At 44.3% G+C, this 17,546-nt stretch overlaps 1 protein-coding gene across 3 annotated transcripts in view; it reads right to left on the reverse strand.

Moving 5' to 3' along the window:
• Gne (glucosamine (UDP-N-acetyl)-2-epimerase/N-acetylmannosamine kinase) overlaps window positions 1-17,546 on the reverse strand; it is a 55,165-nt gene that overhangs the window by 26,148 nt on the left and 11,471 nt on the right. The window contains exons 1-2 of one of the 3 annotated variants that reach the window (XM_006986027.3): window positions 8,642-8,773; window positions 2,718-2,923 (exon numbers count right to left, since the gene is read on the reverse strand). In XM_006986027.3, the coding sequence (XP_006986089.1) occupies window positions 2,718-2,881 (164 nt within the window). In that variant the 5' untranslated portion in view covers window positions 2,882-2,923; window positions 8,642-8,773. Of the gene's footprint in view, window positions 1-2,717; window positions 2,924-7,414; window positions 8,113-8,641; window positions 8,774-17,546 lie in introns of those variants that run through there. The other 2 variants (XM_016004630.3, XM_076564102.1) reach the window with 2 other exon arrangements.

Consider the following 17,546-nt stretch of genomic DNA (forward strand, 5'->3'; position numbering starts at 1 on the left):
TCCATTTTTTCTGAGTCATAATTTCATTTTTTTATGGCTGGATAAAATTCCACTGTCTACACACACCACCTTTCCTTTACCTATTCATCTACTGGTCAGCATCCAGGCCGGTTCCGTTACTTGTCTATTGTGAATGGTGCCATGATAAGCATGGGTATGCAAGGATCTGCAGAGTACTGACTCAAATTCCTGAGAAGCATGGTGTTTAATTTCAAATGGTTTCAAACATTCTTAGTTGTGTTTTTTGCGACTGAATGAGTGATTGTTTCTCATCCTCTGCCCATGTGTGTTCGTGTGTGTGTGTGTGTGTGTGTGTGTGTGTGTGTGTGTGTGTGTGTGTCTAGGGACTGAGCTTAGGGTCTCTTGCATTCTAAGTAAGTACTGCACTATATCACCACACTATATCCCAAGTGCTGGTTTTATTTTTTATTTTGAGACAGGTCTCACTAAGATGTCTAAGCAGACCTGAACTTAAAATTCTCCTACCTAAATCTTGAGAGCAAGTGGGATTATACATCCATTAGTTTAAGAATATTTTTCTAGAGCCTGTAAGGGGTAGCTATGGGAGAATTACCTCATACAAGCTGTTCTGACACTCATAGAAACTGTAACTGTTTTTCTCAAAGAGTATTTTGTAATTTGAATTGAAGATTAACTCCTAATGTCCCTCAGTAATGACAGCACTACAGGCCACACATTTATTTCTTATGTTGTAAGAAAATGATACATAAAATGATCTGTTTTAATGTCTTATAAAAGTAAATTATACAAGCCAGGAATAGTAGTATTCCTAAGTCCCACCTATTTGGGACCAGAGGCAGAAGGATCAGTTAAGTCCAAGACTTGGGAACCAGCCTCAGCAACAAAGCCTAAAGGAAATAAAAAGCGGCAAGCTGATGTATTCCACTACGTGGGAGGCAGAGACAGGAGGATCAACACCAGTTCAAGTCTAGCCTGGACTTCCTAGTGATTTCCATGTTAGCCTTGGCCACATAGAGAGACTCTGTCTCAAAATAAATAAACAGATAGGTAGGTAGGTAGGTATGTGGATAAATAGATGATAGATAGATAGATAGATAGATAGATAGATAGATAGATAGATAGATAGATAGATCCAGTGATTAAATAAATAAATAAGCAAGCAAGTAAGCAAATGAAGCAAAAATAAGCCAGGCATGGGACACATGCCTGTATTCAGAACAAGGTCATCCTTGGCTACAAAGAGTCTGATGTCTGCCTGGGCTACAAGAAACCATCTCACAAAGCAAAACAAAAATCTCCCTAAAACAAAAACTAAATAATAAATAAAATTTGTAAAATGTATTCACATAGTTTAAAACTGAAAAGGTACAAGGTTATGCGAAGTCTCTTACATTCTTGTCTCTCGTTACCAAGTTCCTCCAGTTAGAAGGGGACTTACGCGTACATTTTCCTAAGTACTAGTTGATTTTCCTAGTCAATAGTCTCACCATCAAGTACCACTTTCTACCTCAGTTGCTGTAGCAACTGCCCCTTCCCAGGGAGCCTCCTTCCTACCAGCCTTCCTACACAAGCTCCATCACAGAAGAAAGCCTACTGAGACTCTCACCTCTGGCTCGAACTACAACATCCTATCACTCAAGTAGACTACCTTAGATAGCCAGATTCATTTCAATGAAAAATGAATCAATGGGAGCTACCCATAAGCCTCCTCACCGCTCCTAAACTGGTTCTTACAGGAAGCGGCCACATGGAGTTTAGGAGACAGCAGGCATTCTGCTGACTGCTCTGGCCATGCATTACCGTCATGCTTTTAAAGTAGTCTGAAAATGAGTTTGAGTGAGCCCTAGCTTCTTTCATACGTGGTGAGGTTCCAGCGGTCTTTGGAGGCTGCATGGACATTTTCACACCACAAGGGTGCACTAAATGTATGCAGAGAGCAAAGCCAAGGCTCCTTCCTGGTGTATTCACTACACTGTTCTCTCTCAGATGATCCTTAATTTTCAAATATACTCTGCTTACAGTACAGACCTTAATGTCACACACATAAGTTAACAATCTGGATAATATAACATTTTAATTTACCTTACAGTAAATCAGACTTTTGTAGATCTTGTTCTATATAGTACTTTACATGTGATTAACCTGTAAACCAGGGTTGTTTTTGGTTGTCATTTTGTTTATCTGTTTGGAGACAAGGTCTTACTATGCAGCCCTCACTATGTAATCTGGGCAGGCCTCAAACTCAAAGCAATCCTCCTGCCTCTGCTTTCCAAGTAGTAGGATTACAGGCACACACTCAGTTCAACAGGCCATTCTGAAGAACTGCCATCAGAACTCACAAGACACCGTGGGGTGAAATCAGGGTGTCCTGTGGGAAAGCACAGGCTTAGCTTGCTTGGGGCTCTGGGCTCAACCACACACACACACACACACACACACACACACACACACACACACACACACACACACACACGGTGTTTCTTCTGTGTGCACTAACAAACAGCAGTATTTCTAGCTGTCAATGATCAAGTATCTACTGAAGAGCATCACTGGGACAGGCTTCATCACCGTGTTGCTTTTCACCCCGACTTATAACTGAAGTAACAGACTCTCCCCAAGTTCCCCACGTACATAGAGACTAAAAGGATCTGGGGTTTCACAGTAGGTCCATAGGCCACAGAACCCATGCTCTCCCAGACACACTGCTGACCAAGCGCAGGCAACCCCGGTCTCACCCATAGTCGTCTATCAGGTGAGAGCCCAGCACCACCACATCCAGCTCAAAGAACGAAGGCTCTGTCTTGATGCCGAACATGATCGGGGCCAGTTTGGAGTAATCTGCGCGGTTGCAGGTAGCAACGCAAACCCGAAGCTTCCGGTTATTCCCGTTCTTCTCCATGACTTGCTTTTTTTTAGTTGAGAGTTTCTTGAAATAGAGTTCCTAATGACACAAAAAGGAAGTTATTGTTTGTAACTGCAGAAAACTACCACTTTTCAGCTGAAGCACTGTCGGTCAGCGTCTGTGACCTTTGCTCCGCCCCTGACCCTCCTGCACGGCGCCCTCACTGGTGTGTCAAGTGAGGAGGACACTCCAGCAGGCTGACCAGACTCCTCCCTTTCTCTCACTGGCACACTGGAATACAATTTTCATTCAAAAGATAAATAAATATCAGCATTAGCTTAAAGGTACTTACTAAAAATTAAAAACAAAACAAAAAAAAACACTTGGTATACTCACAAGTGAGCCCAACAAAGCAGACCATAGAAATCTGGGTAGAGAATCATCTGTCTGGTTAACTCCCTCGTTTTACTAAAAGGGAGACACTGGTCTAGAGAGAGAAAATGACTTCCCCAAGATTCACGATCACGTCTTGGGAGAGCATGTCTTGGCCCTCACACGACACGCTCCCTGGGGAAGACAAAGATGCACAGAGGGAAGCTCTACCTCTAAGACCTGGTCCCACCTACGTGCTGAGCCTCCAAGCCGACTCCAGTGCCCACCGACAGCTCTGCTGTACGTCCCCAAGGCCCCTGAAAGACAGTGTCCCAAACTGAACTCATTTTCTCCTGCAAAGCTGTCTCTCCCTGTTGTCCCCTGACTCAGTGATGCACTAGGACTCATCCAAAGGCCGCTCTCTTGCCGCTTCCGCTTCCGTTCCTCACCTCCTAAGGCCATCAATTCACCCTCCAGCTTTCGCCGTTTCCTCCGCTTGACCCCCCAGCCCTTCCCTTAGATGAGTCCCGTCCGTCTTGGTCTAAGAGTTGTGCCCGTCCCTGTCCTGCCCTTCTCCCAGAGACTCTCAAAGTGACGCTTACAAGTTCATAGGTCTGACTGTCACGCCAACCAGCAGACCTCACTATGGGATAAAACGCAAATTGCTAATCTGGAGGTGGACCTCATCACATTTTTTAAACCACGTCTCTCCGACCTTTACTCGTGTCAAAGATCCAGCACATCAAAATGCCTGTGGTCCCACGAGTGGATCTACGCCAGCCTTAGATCTAAGCACCCGCCCCTACACCTTCCTTCCTCCCCTGCCCACACTCTCCTCCTCAGGCTTCAAACCCAGCCAAGTGTCACCTGGAAAGGCTTCACATAAGCCCAGGTCCTTCTCACCCCATCCCTTGTAGATGCCACCTCCCTTTCATCACTGTGGTCCTGCCACATACATGAAGACACTTTAACTCCTCTGCCTGCCATCTTCCCATCTGCCCTCACCCCACACCCTTCACTTATAAAGTCAAAAATCAGAACAAGCAATGTTTGATTTAGGGGACTTGTCACTACACGCCATGTATCATGTAATCCCAGCACTTAGAAGGCTGAGACAGGAGGACCCAAAAATCTTGGATGCCATGAGATGAGGAAGGGACAAAAAGATGGGGGAGGAGAGAGCCACCAGGAAGGGCGGGTGGGACTTGTTTTATGAAACACTTTAAATTTTCCAGTAGCAGTGTTAAGTTTACCTCATGGATTCTGACCTCAGTGCTTCGGTTTGAGGAAGTACAGCGATATCTGGAACTTGAACTATGAACCCAAGATGTGATGGGAGCGGTTCTGCCCCCCACCAGGCTCAGCTGATGGGAGTGGTGATGTCCCCCACCCCCCTAACCCTGAGGCTCAGTCTTCTGATGTGGGTACACTTGCCAGTGAGTTCCCTGACGGTGCAAATGTCCCATGACGAGGACCGCTCTGAAAGCATACTACCCAGCGGAGGCTAATCCTACCCAATGAAAAGCTCTGTAACTGTCAAATGAGCGTTCTGCGGAGTCTTAAAGCACTGCCTAATTGTTAGAGACAAAACCGTTCTTCCAGAATGGCTGTCCTAAGTGTTCCTGCACATAACCCTCCCTCCACTGACCAAATGTGAGCTGACTAAATTGTTGTGACATTTAATGTGCTGGGTGAGGCAAAGCAAACAGCTGGAGTTGGTCAATTTATTTTTCGTGGAACAGTAAATATTCCACCTGGTAGTGCTTTGTGTTTACCGGGTTACTGAGCGACTGTCCTAACTAACCCGTTAGCCAGCTGTATAAATTATGAAAGCACAGGGTTCTTTTTCTCTTTTTAAGTCAAAGCATTTTAAGAAAATAAAGTACATCTTAAAACCTTTTAAAGAGGAGTAGTTCTTGAATATTAAAAATTAATTATTTCATACTGGACATGGTAGGGCACACCTTTAATCCCAGCACTTGGGAGGCAGAGGCAGCTGGATCTCTGAGAGTTCCAGACCAGCCTGGACTACACAGAAGTTCCAGGGCAGCCAGAGTTCCATGGTAAGACCCTGTCCCGATAAAAAAAGCAGATAAATAAATAAATACACAAATTCATGATTGGGTGGTATATCCACATGGCTTCAGATGAAAAAGTCACAGCACACCTCAGAATACGAAGTCTGCCAGGCTGTTCTCTCTGCCACATGGCTCTTCCCCGCAGCTCACAGGACTGCTCTGCTTTCCCTTCCTTTCTTTACTGTCTCCTTGCCTCTCCTGGTCCCCTTCATTTGTTATCTGGGCTTATTTGTGTTTTCTTATTTGTTCTTTTTGTTTCTTTTTTCTTTTGAGACAGCCCTGGCTGGCCTGCCCTGGCACTCATTACATAAGCCTCCGACTCATGGTATCCCACCTGTCTAAGCATCCAAAGTGCTGGAATTACAGGCATGCACCATCCCCCTATATATATACATATTTATTTATAAATACATATAACCTATAGTATGCAATTGGTAACATTTTACAAGCTGTTGCTGCATTTTTTTACTTTTAAAATATTTATTGTTATGTTTCTGAATTAAATAGGAACACGGAAAATTTAAAGGCAATGGAAACACCAAACCGACTGTGCCAGGTGTCAGCTTTTCAAACAAATGAAGGGTTTTAAGAGCCTTGAAAATAAAACACTGACTGACTAAGAACTTACTGAGTCTTTAGTCTGTGTAGCGCACTGCACAGAAAACTGAGGTCAGTACGGAGCTGAGAAAGGCCTCATTTCTGATTTGAGGAACCAACATTATGGAAGGTGGCCCCAGAACACAACAGACCCCAACCATTTTGCTTTCACAAATAAGAGCAACAGAAATAAAAAACTTTAACAAACTATCTGTTATTTGTTCTGGATAAAATATTCCCAGAGGACTGGAGAGATGGCTCAGAGGTTAATAGCACTTGACTGCTCTTCCAGAGGTCCTGAGTTCAATTCCCAGCAACCACATGGTGGCTCACAACCATCTGTAAAGAGATCTGGTGCCCTCTTCTGGCCTGCTGTCATATATGCTGTATACATAATAAATAAATAAATCTAAAAAATGTTTATTAATTTTAAAAAAATTCCCAGAGGTACTTTTTTTTCTTTTTTTTCATTTTGTTTTGTTTTTGTTTGTTTTTTTGTTTTTTGTTTTTTGTTTTTTGTTTTTTGTTTTTTGTTTTTGAGACAGGGTTTCTCTGTGTAGCTTTGAGCCTTTCCTGGAACTCACTCTGTAGCCCAGGCTGGCCTCGAACTCACAGAAATCCACCTGCCTCTACCTCCCGAGTGCTGGGATTAAAGGCGTGTGCCACCACTGCCCAGCTCAGAGGTACTTTTTTAAAACCTATTTTTTGTATTTTTATTTATTATGTGTACAGTGTTCTGCCTGCATGCATGCCAGAAGAGGGCATCATATCTCAACACAGATGGTTGTGAGCCACCATATGGTTGCTGGGAACTGAACTCAGGTCCTCTGGAAGAGTAGCCAGTACTTTTAACCTCTGAACCATTTCTCCAGCCCTGTTTTTTGTATTTTTGAGACAGAGTCTCTATACATCCCTAACTGTCCTGGGATTTTCTCTGCAGACCAGGCTGGCCTTGAACTCACTGAGATCGGCTTGCCTTTGCTTTCTGAGTGCTGGGTTTAAAGGTTCACACCACTAAAGACACATTTTTATACTGAAGATAGTGACCAGCATATAGGATGAGTAATGTGACAAAATGGACTTAAACTACTTAAAGGGAATTTGTTTCATAAAGCACAATGTAAAGCAAGATAAAATTTGCTTCTTTACATAGTGGAATATTAGACAAAATTAAAATCAATCAAAAGTTGTCAGTGCATACTATATATCTCCATCCAAAAGTCTGAGGCCCCAAACATTGGAGAATGCAAACGGTTTTGAGCAGTGGAGCCAGTGGAACGGAATGGCTGCGGGTAAAAGTGGAGGTCAAAGGACTAACTCCAGAATCAGTCCTGCAAGCTGAAGGAGTTAGGACACACAGACAAGGAGCATGCTTCTGAAAGACTTCTGGGAGATGGGGGCACCACAGGAATGCCACGGCAAACACCCAAACAAACACAGCAGGAAGGAAAGGCCGCCAGGCTGAACACTGGATCAGTGGACCGGACAATAAGAGAAATGGGAGGACACAGGGGCTTCATAAAATGCCCAACCCAGAGCCCACCTGCAAGGACTTCCAAATCCGGGGCCCATCCCATCTCAACGGGGGGCTGTCAGCTTGCTTCAATCGAGCTTTTTACTTCCTTTGTCCGCCAATTCTTTGCCTGCCTCACCAAACAATCTCACCAACTCCTGCTACACTTGCACCTTGTTAGAGACAGGCTGTCTGTTGTCTCCCCGGCCCCTCCCAGGATCCCAACCTATCGGACTGCTGGGATTACAGCCGCTCGAATTATACAACCGATTTCACCCTGTTCTGAGGACCCAGACTCAGGTCAAGTTTTCAGCTTAACACCCTCCACCAACCACCACCGGCCATCTCCCTGGCTCCAAGAAATGGCAATGCTCCATTCCACATTCAACTCAACCGTGCTTTAAAAATGCTGCAAAAGGTGGTAGTGTCAATGTCCCAAACACGAGAAAGTGTTTTCTGTAAGTACGCTTGTGCAAGTAGTCACCAGCAGAGGATACCATAGTAAACACTGCTAAGCGCTTTCAGCCAGTACTGTGCTAACAGAGCGTTATAAGCATCGTCCCACCCTATCTCATTCACTCCACTATACAGGCAGGGACACTGAGGTAAAGAAAAAAAAATCCTCTTGCTCTAAATCACAGTTAAATATAGTTAATGACTGACAGAACCACTAAGGTCACTGCCCTACACACCCTCTGCCTTGTGTGTACACTCCACAAACATCTACGGTCGCAAGCCTTTCCGGAGAACTTGACACACACCTTCCTTCCACGCAGAGCAGATGGAACTCGCCGCAATAAAATGGGCTGCAGAGTTCTCAGAACCCCGCGGCCCCGCTATAATTCAGTGTGGCAATTCCTTCCAGAGCCCCGACAGTTGGGCTAAACCATTATCTTTACGGTTAAACTGTACCCCCGCCACACCCCTCCTAGCTGAGGAGCAAAGCCTAGCCCTGTGCTCTGACGATTTTACAAGCTTGTTCAGGGATGGATCCGAACGCCTAGTAAATTCCCAAGGAGGCCAGGAGGCCAGATGGTCAGTGTTGGGCGGGTCTCCGAGCTCGTTTCCCGGAGCAAACCCTCTCCACCCGGGGCAGCGGCGGCCCAGCAGCTCTCGCGCGCCTCCGCCCCGGGACCCAGGGCTGCCGCGCTGCCCGCTGCCCGCTGCCCGCCGCCCGCCGCCCGCCGCCCGCCGCCCGCTGCCCGCCGCCCGCTGCCCGCTGCCCGCGGGGACGGGCTGGAGCCTGGCCAGGCCTACCTCTGCACGCCCCGGGGCCCATTCACCCGCACGCTGATCCTGACAGCTCCGGGATCCCACGTCGGAGCCCCGCACCCGGCGGCAGAGGCGCCCTGCCGCGCAGACCCGGGGCACACTCGGCGCGAGGCCCACCGCCGCAGCGGGAGGTGTCGGAGAGCGGCCCGAAGCTCCGTGAGTCACCGCCTGACTCGTGGCCCTCGCCGGGCTGCTTCCCTCCGGCGCCACCTCAGCACTCCGCGCTCCTCTAGCCGGACCCGGACGAGCGCAGCCCCGGGCTTCCGCGCCGCGCGCGCCGCTCGATGACTCGGCGCTCCACCGGGCCGCGGCGCCGGCCGACGTCCCCCTGCGCCCCCATTCCCGCGGAGCGCCGAACGGTCGATCGCCCCGCCCGGCCACGGCCCCGCCCCCTCCTCGGCGTCCTTCTGGTCGCCCCGGGCGGTTTGCAGAGAGCGCCTTCCGCTGTCGTGTCAGCTCCGGTGGTGGCGTCCACTCGGGTTGCCGATCCCAGGTCTCGCCTGGGGGGGTGTCCTCTCCTCTGGCGAAGCCCACAGTGGAGCCCGAGTTTTCCCACGAGATGGTTGTTTCAGCCTCGCACTCAAGCTGGGAGTCATCTCATGGCCCAGGCACCAAGGCAATTCTCTGTATTCCTATTTCCAGAGTGGTCTCTGGAATTCAGACTTGCCAAGCCTGGCAGGAGGCTCTGGTGGGGTGCCGAGGGAGAAGACACACTAGCTGAGCCGAACAGTCAACTATGCGTCTCCGACCACTCCAGGAAACTGGTACCGAATCTGGGCGTCCTTGCTTGTGCCCCGAGAAGCCAGGTTCAGCCACCCATCCTCCATAAGCCGAGAACAGCCGAATCAATAGCACAAAAAATTAATTCAATGTGGCCATATTGGGAAGAGGAACAAAGAGATCCAAAGATACGCTCCCTCCCGTTTTGGAAGCCCTAAATTGAGGTTAAAATACAGAGAGTTGGGGAGATGTGCACATCTAAGCGGTCCAGGCCACGCTGTAGTCCTGTCCATCATTGTCTGGATTCCAACCTCTCCAGTCAAGTGTCCCGTGTGAAGTCTGTTTCCAGCACCAGGATTCAGCCTTGTCCTTCTCCCAGCATGAAATTCTTGGGGAAATTCCAGTTTGGGCTCCATTATTTAAATAGTCTGATAGATTGAGGGACACAGATGTCTCTGCCAGACTGGTGGCAGCTCCAGGACCCAGGAAGGCCTGTGCAGCCAGCTCCTGACGAAGTGCTGGCTTTTTGTTTGTTTGTTGTTTTAAGATTTTATTTTATTTTTAGTGTGTATTTGGGGTATGTGCACATTAGAGTGCAGGTGCCCATGGAGTCCAGAAGAGGGGATCAGATACCCCGGGACTGAAGTTACAGGCAACCGTACCTCCTGACATGGTGGAATTAATTGGCCACACCTTGTGCCGGAGAATGAGGAGCCAGACAGTAGTCTGAGCAACATAGCTGCTTCCGTGTCTCAAACAAGAAAAAATCATCACAAGTGAAACATTTAAAGCTATTTTTTAGTTTTTGGACACAGGGTCTGACACTGTACCCAGCTAGCTGAAGCTGGCAGGAGATTCACTGTGTGGTCCAGAATGGTCTTAAATTCACAACAGTCCTCCTGACTCAACTTCTAGATGCTGTGATTAGAGGCTTGATCCACCAGCCTAACTAAGTGGCACCATTTAAACAATCTAGCAATCCTTGGGGTTTCTTACTATAAAGCTAATGGCAAACCGCATCGAACTTTTGCATCTTGTAATCTGCTTCAGTTAAGGATGAAGCTCTGGTTTGCATGATATTTATTGTTGGATCCATGTTGGATCCAGCACAGGTCACATCATCCTGAAAAGTACAGTTAGTGGTTTTGTACAAAGGTGCCATCATGTACCTTCCTTCCTGAGGTCAGAGTAATCCTGTGTTTGTAGGACTAATCCTACTCTGTAGGATTAACCAAGCTGCTATTCATGTTTCTAACACACTTCAGATCACGTCTTTTCCAAATATCACTTGGGCTGCTTGGTGGAGAATGGATTAGCTGAGAATCAAGAATTGGTGCCAGTGAAACTGGACTGAAGTAGATAGATAAATAATTTATTTGGCTATAAGACTGATGAAACTTATGATTGATTAATTATAAGAAATGAGTAAAGAATGACTTCCAGGTTTCTAATTTTAGTAATTGGTTGGATGCTGGTGGCACTCAATAGGGTGACGAAGGCTAGGATGATGAGCAGGTTTGGGAAGAAAATATAAAAGCTTTCATTTGGAGTATGATATATTCGAGAGTCACAGGCAGCTACCAAGTAGCTAATAAGAGATATGAATCTGGACATAAATTCAGAATCCTCCAGACAAAAAAAATGGCTTACTAGTTCCTACCATCGCTGAAACAAAGTGCTACGAGTTTAGTGCCTGACGACAATGTGCATTCCTTATCTTATGCTTCTGAAGGTCAAGAGTTAGCACAGACTTCCGGGGACTAAAATCCAGGTGGTAACAGGGTACCTGCCTTTGGGAGGCTGAAGGAGAGAATTCATTTGCCTTTTCCTTGTGGAGAGCGACAACATTCCTTGGCTTGTCAGCACTCACAGAAAGGCTTTCCCTGTCTGTGACTCTTCTGCTTTCCTTTCACTTAAAGAGACTCTTAGAACAGTAAAGTTGAGCCTCCCCGGTGGTCCAAGGTTGGCTTCCTGGCATAAAATACTTGATCACATCTGCAAAATCTGTCTCCAAAGAAGGGGTAAGACATTTCACAGGAGCCATTATGCTGCCTGCCATGAGTCATATTGGAAATCATGGGAGATGTTCAAGAAAGTTACATGCCACATCACTACATAGCCAGTGTAGAAAGTTAAAACAAACTAACCTCAAAAACAATGTTTAGCTGGGCATGGTGGCCCACACTGTAATCTTAGCACCTGGGAAGCTGAGGCAGGATGATTGCCATGAGTTTGATGTCAATCTGGGATATAGGAGAAACCCTGCCTTATGAAACAAACAAACAACAAAATGGTGCTTGACAGGCAAGATGGTTCAGCAGGTAAATAAAGGCACTCGCCACCAAGCCTGACGGCCTAAGTCTGATTCTCAGGCCCTGCTTGGTGGTGGAAAGATAAAATCCATGCCCAAGGGTTGTTCTCCAAACTCCATGTGTACACTGTGACATGTGCACACACATAAATTAAATGTAATAAAAATTTTAAAAATAAATAATGTTTAATGCTTATTTTTATTTATCATGATTTCTGGAAATGAAAATCAGAAACAAAAGGGGGCATAACAACAGATACTGAGGAAATTCAAAAAATCATCAGGTCACACGTTAAAAACCTGTATTCCACAAAATTGGAAAGTCTAAAAGAAATAGATAATTTTCTCAATAGATACCACTTACCAATGTTAAGTCAAGATCAGATAAACAGTTTAAACAGACATATAACCCTTAAAAAAATAGACTTTATTAAAAGTCTCCCAATTACAAAAAAAAAAAAAAACTACCCAGGGCCAGATGGTTTTAGCTCAGAATTCTACCAGACTTTCAAAGAAAAGCTAAGGCCAATACTCCTCAAATCATTTCACAAATTAGAAACAGAACATTGGCAAATTTATTTTATGAGACCACAGTCACACTGATACACAAACCACACAAAGATTCAACAAAGAAAAAGAATTGCAGATCAGCTTCCTTCATAAACAGATGCAAAAATACTCAATAAAATGCTTGCAAACCAAATCCAAGAACACATCAAAAAGATCATCCATCCCCATCAAGTAGGCTTCATCCTAGAGATACAGGAATTGTTCAACATATGAAAATCAGTCTATATATTCCTACCTCTGTTATAAATATCTTGTGTATTGTCACAATTTTCAAGTCATTCTTTACCATACATTTTCTTATGGACTGTTTACCTTGTTTACATGAAGCCTTAGTCCTTAGGTTATTTCGGTAGATAAGACTTATAGATTTATAGTCACCTATGCTTATCATCTCTATAGTTACATTAGTTAGGTTATCCAGATTTACAGATACATAGGTCAGATGGACAGGTAATCTTCAAACACTTCCTAGACCTAGAGGATATGGAATTTAAATAACTTAGAATTCTGTTGACATGAGACACAATTGCTCCTGGCAGCACCAATTTGATCTGGAGAGAATGTTGGGCTTCTAAGACATTTCCATTTGGAAGTTTGTCTTCTTGGTACAAAATGGCCTACTGGGCAAAGAACTGCCCTTGCCTCGACTGCTGACAGTACGAATGCAATGCTGTCCTTTCTGGACAAGCAGGGAACAAGGAAAGTGACCACTGTACTCTGCCAAGATAGGGTAAGATGGTCTTTCAGAATTCCTGCTTCTGAAAATGGTCTGTCAGATACTCTAGGCCTGTAGCCAACTTGAATGCACCAACAATGCTGAGAAACATTGACTGTCCAGGCTGCCAGCTGTCTCGGTCTACTCTTGCAAGATTCCCGAAAGTTGCTTGCATCCATCTACCATTTCTCAGGTACCATTATATTCCTTCTCAGGTCTTTGATGGGATTGCAGACTAGAAGTTATAATTACAACTTAGTATGTATATATAATATCTTAGATAGAACATATTAAGTATTAGATTCAGATTCTTTAGGATAGGACACCGTTTGGAATGATCTTTGTAACATACCATTTACCTATGCTCTAGACTTCTCTAGATTTAAGTATGTGTTTCTTACTTGATATTGTTCACATTGATTGTAGTTCCATCTTATCTAGGTCATTATCTCTCATTACTCCTGGACAATATTTGATAACCATTCCTTTGTTATAGTCTTGTATTAGGTTAGAACCTTCTTATTTAGACAAAAGGGGAAGATGTAGTGGATAGCCATTCCAGCTTTCGTCTGGAAGTTCCAACCCCCATTGAGGCTTTGGTAGCTATCACACCTACAAGGCAGGGCCAAGAGAGGGCCCTGAAGACCCAAAATCCGGATGTGCCGCCCTGTCTTGGTTCCCAGACCCTGGATGCTGGAGGTAGACCGAGCAGAGTTCTCCAGAGAACCCTGCTGGACAGCACTATGGTCTTCCCAGACCCTGTGACCTACCTATCCCTTCATTTGTAAGTTACGCCACTAAATAAACCTCCCTTTTAATAAACTACGCAGAGTGGCCTTAATAATTTCACCAATAAATGTGATCAACCATATAAACTGAAAGAAAAAAAAAACACATGATCATCTCATTTGATGATGAGAAGGCCTTTGACAAAATTCAATGCCCCTTCCTGATAAGAGTCTTAGAGATTAGGCATAAAAGGGACACACCTAAACATAATAAAGGCAATTTACAGCAAGCTGATAGCCAACATTAAATTAAATGGAGAAAAAGTCAAAGCAATTCCACTAAAATCAAGAACAAGACAAGGTTGTCTATTCTCTCCATATCTATTTAATATAGTACTTGAAGTCTTAGCTAGAGCAATAATACAACTGAAGGAGATCAAGGGGATACATACTGGGAAGGAAGAAGTCAACATATTTTTTGCAGATGATATGATAGTATACATAAGTGACCCCAAAAATTCTACCAGGGAACTCCTACAGCCAATACACACCTTTAGTGAACAGGCAGGGCACAAGATTAACTCAAAAAAATCAGTAGCCCTCCTATACACAAATGACAAATGGGCTGAGAAAGAAATCAGGGAAACAACACCCTTTACCATAGCTACAAATAATATAAAATACCTTGGAATAACTCTAACCAAGTAAGTGAAAGACCTGTGTGACAAAAACTTCAAGTCTTTGAAGAAAGAAATTGAAGAGAGTATGAGAAGATGGAAATATCTCCTATGTTCATGGATTGGTGGGATTAATATAGTAAAAACAGCCATTCTACCAAAAGCAATCTACAGATTCAATGCAATCCTTATCAAAATTCCAACACAATTCTTTACAGACATTGAAAGGACAATACTCAACTTCATATGGAAAAATAAAAAACCCAAGATAGCTAAAACAATCCTGTACAATAAAAGAACTTCCCAAGTTATCACCATCCCAGATTTCAGACCATACTACAAAGCTATAGTAATAAAAAAAGCATGGTATTAGCATAAAAACAGGTTGATCAATGGAATTGAATAGAAGACCCAGACATAAATCCACACACACCCATGGACACCTGGTTTTGATAAAGAAGCCAGAAATACACAATAGAAAAAAGAAAGCATATTCAACAAATGGTGCTGGTCTAACTGGATGTCTGCATGTAGAAGAATGCAAATAGATCCATATCACCTTGCACAAAACTCAAGTCCAAGTAGATCAAAGACCTCAACATAAAACCAGAGACACTGGAACTAACAGAAGAGAAAGTGGGGAATAGCCTTGAACGCATTGGCGAGAGGACCACTTCCTGAACAGAACACTGATAGTAAAGGCACTAAAATCAATAATCAATAATAAGTGAGACCTCATGAAACTGAAAAGCTTCTATAAGGCAAAGGACACTATCAATGGGACAAAAATGCAGCTTACAGATGGGAAAAGATTTTCTCCAACTCCACATCTGACAGAGGACTAATGTACAAAACATATAAAGAACTCAAGAAACTAGACATCAACAAATCAAATAATCCAAACAAAATGTGTACAGAACTAAACAAGAGAATTATCAGAAGAATCTCAAATGGCTGAGAAACACTTAAAGAAATGTTCAACAGCCTTAGCCATCAGGGAAATGCAAGTCAAAACAACTATGAGATTCCTTCTTACACCCGTCATAATGGCTAAGATCAAAACCACAAGTGACAGATCATTCTGGTCAGGATATGGAGCAAGGGGAACACTCCTCCATTGCTGGTAGGAGTGCAAACTTGTACAGCCACTTTGTAAATCAATACAGCAATTTCTCAGAAAATTGGGAATCAGTCTACCTCAAGATCCAGCTACCACTCCTGGGCATATACCCAAAGGACATTCCATCCTACCACAAAGACACTTGCTCAACTATGTTCATAGTAGCTTGATTCGTAATAATCAGAAACTAGAAACAACTAGATGTCTCCAACCAAAGAATGGATAAAGAAAATGTGGTATATTTACACAATGGAGTATTATTACTCAGCTGTTAAAAACAATGACATCATGAAATTTGCAGGCAAATGGATGGAACTAGAAAAAAATCTGAGTGAGGTAACCAAGACCCAGAAAGACATACATGGTATGTACTCACTTATAAGTGGATATTAGCTGTAAAGTAAAGGATAATCATGTACAATCCACAGACCCAGAGAGGCTAAGTAGCAAGAAGGGTTCAAGGTGGGACATATGGATCTCCCTGGGAAGGGGAAATAGAATAAATTTTTCAGGTGGAGTGGGAGTGGGTGGGCATGGGAACAGGAAGGACATGGAGGGATGGAGGGAGAGAGTACTGGGAGAGATGACTGAAATTGGGGGCATTTAGTGGGATGTGGAAACCTAGTACAGTGTAAAGTCCCTGGAATCTATGAGTGACTCTAGCGAAGACTCCTAGTAATGGGAGTGGGGGTTACAGAGCCTGAACAAGCCATCTTCTATAACCAGGCAAGGCTTCCAGCAGTGGGACTGGGACATAAATCCAGCCACAAAACCTTTGACCTACAATCTGTCCTGCCTGCAAGATGTGTTGGGGTACTGGTGGTGGAGAACTTGTTGGGGTGGCCGACCAATGACTGGTCTAACTTGAGGTCCATGCTGTGAGTGGGAGCCCATGCCTGATACTGCCTGGATGGCATCAGAGGCTGGACAACCCAGACAGAGACACAGGATAAAATCAAATATAATTGTCAAAAAAAAAAAGGTCAATGAAATGATTGCTATACTCATAGATCTGTGCCTAGCCCAACTGTCATCAGAGAGGTGTCAACCAGCAACTGATGGGGGCAGATTCAGAGACCCACAGCCAAACATTAGGCAGAGACAGAGAAACCCTGCAGAAGAGGGGAGGAAGACTTGTAGGAACCAGAGGGGTCGAGCACACCACCAGAATGTGGCCCACAGAATCAACTAAGCAGGGCTCCTAGGGGCTTACAGAGACTGAAGTGACAATCATGGACCCTGTCAGAGCTAGGTCCTCTGCATATACATTGCGGTTGTCTAGCTTGGTGTTCTTGTGTCTCCTAACAGTGGGAGTGGCAGGTGTCTCTGACTCTTTTGCCTGCTCTTGGGACCCTTTTTCTCCTACTGAGTCACCTCGTCCAGCCTTTATATGAGGGTTTGTGCCTAGTTTTCTTGTAACTTGTTATGCCATGTTTGATTGATATCCCTGGAGGCCTGCTCTTTTTTTTGAAGGGAAATGGAGGAGGAGTGGATCTGGGGGAGAAGGGAGGAGGGAGTGCTGGGAGGGGTAGGGGGAGGGAAAACTTCATTCAGGATGTAATGTATGAGAAAAGAATAAAATAATGTTTAATGTTTATTTTATTTATCATGAAATCCAGATGCTACTGGCATAATGTTTAGCTTTGTACAACTTCAAATTGCACACTTAATATGCACATACTTAATATTCATGTATTTAATATGAGTGCACTTTTTGTATGTATGATACACAGAAATATGTTTCCATGATATTAATATTGATAATGTATTTAGAGCAAGGTATGATTTACACCTGTAATACCAGCACATGGGAGGTAGAGGCAAAAGGGTCAGTTCAAGGTTATCCTTAGATACATAATGAATTTGAGGTCAACGGGGTTACATGAGACCCTGTCTTTAAAAAAAGAAAGAGAAAGGAAAAAGAAGAAGAAAAAAGGCTGTATGCAGGGGGATAATGTAAATGTAAACACACTTTTAACATCACAGGCTATGGATGTAGCTCAGTGGTGGAGAGCTTGCCTAGCATGAGTGAAGAGCTAGGTTCAATCC

The sequence above is a fragment of the Peromyscus maniculatus genome, chromosome 2 (assembly GCF_049852395.1).
Source record: "Peromyscus maniculatus bairdii isolate BWxNUB_F1_BW_parent chromosome 2, HU_Pman_BW_mat_3.1, whole genome shotgun sequence".
Taxonomy (NCBI): Eukaryota; Metazoa; Chordata; class Mammalia; order Rodentia; family Cricetidae; genus Peromyscus; species Peromyscus maniculatus.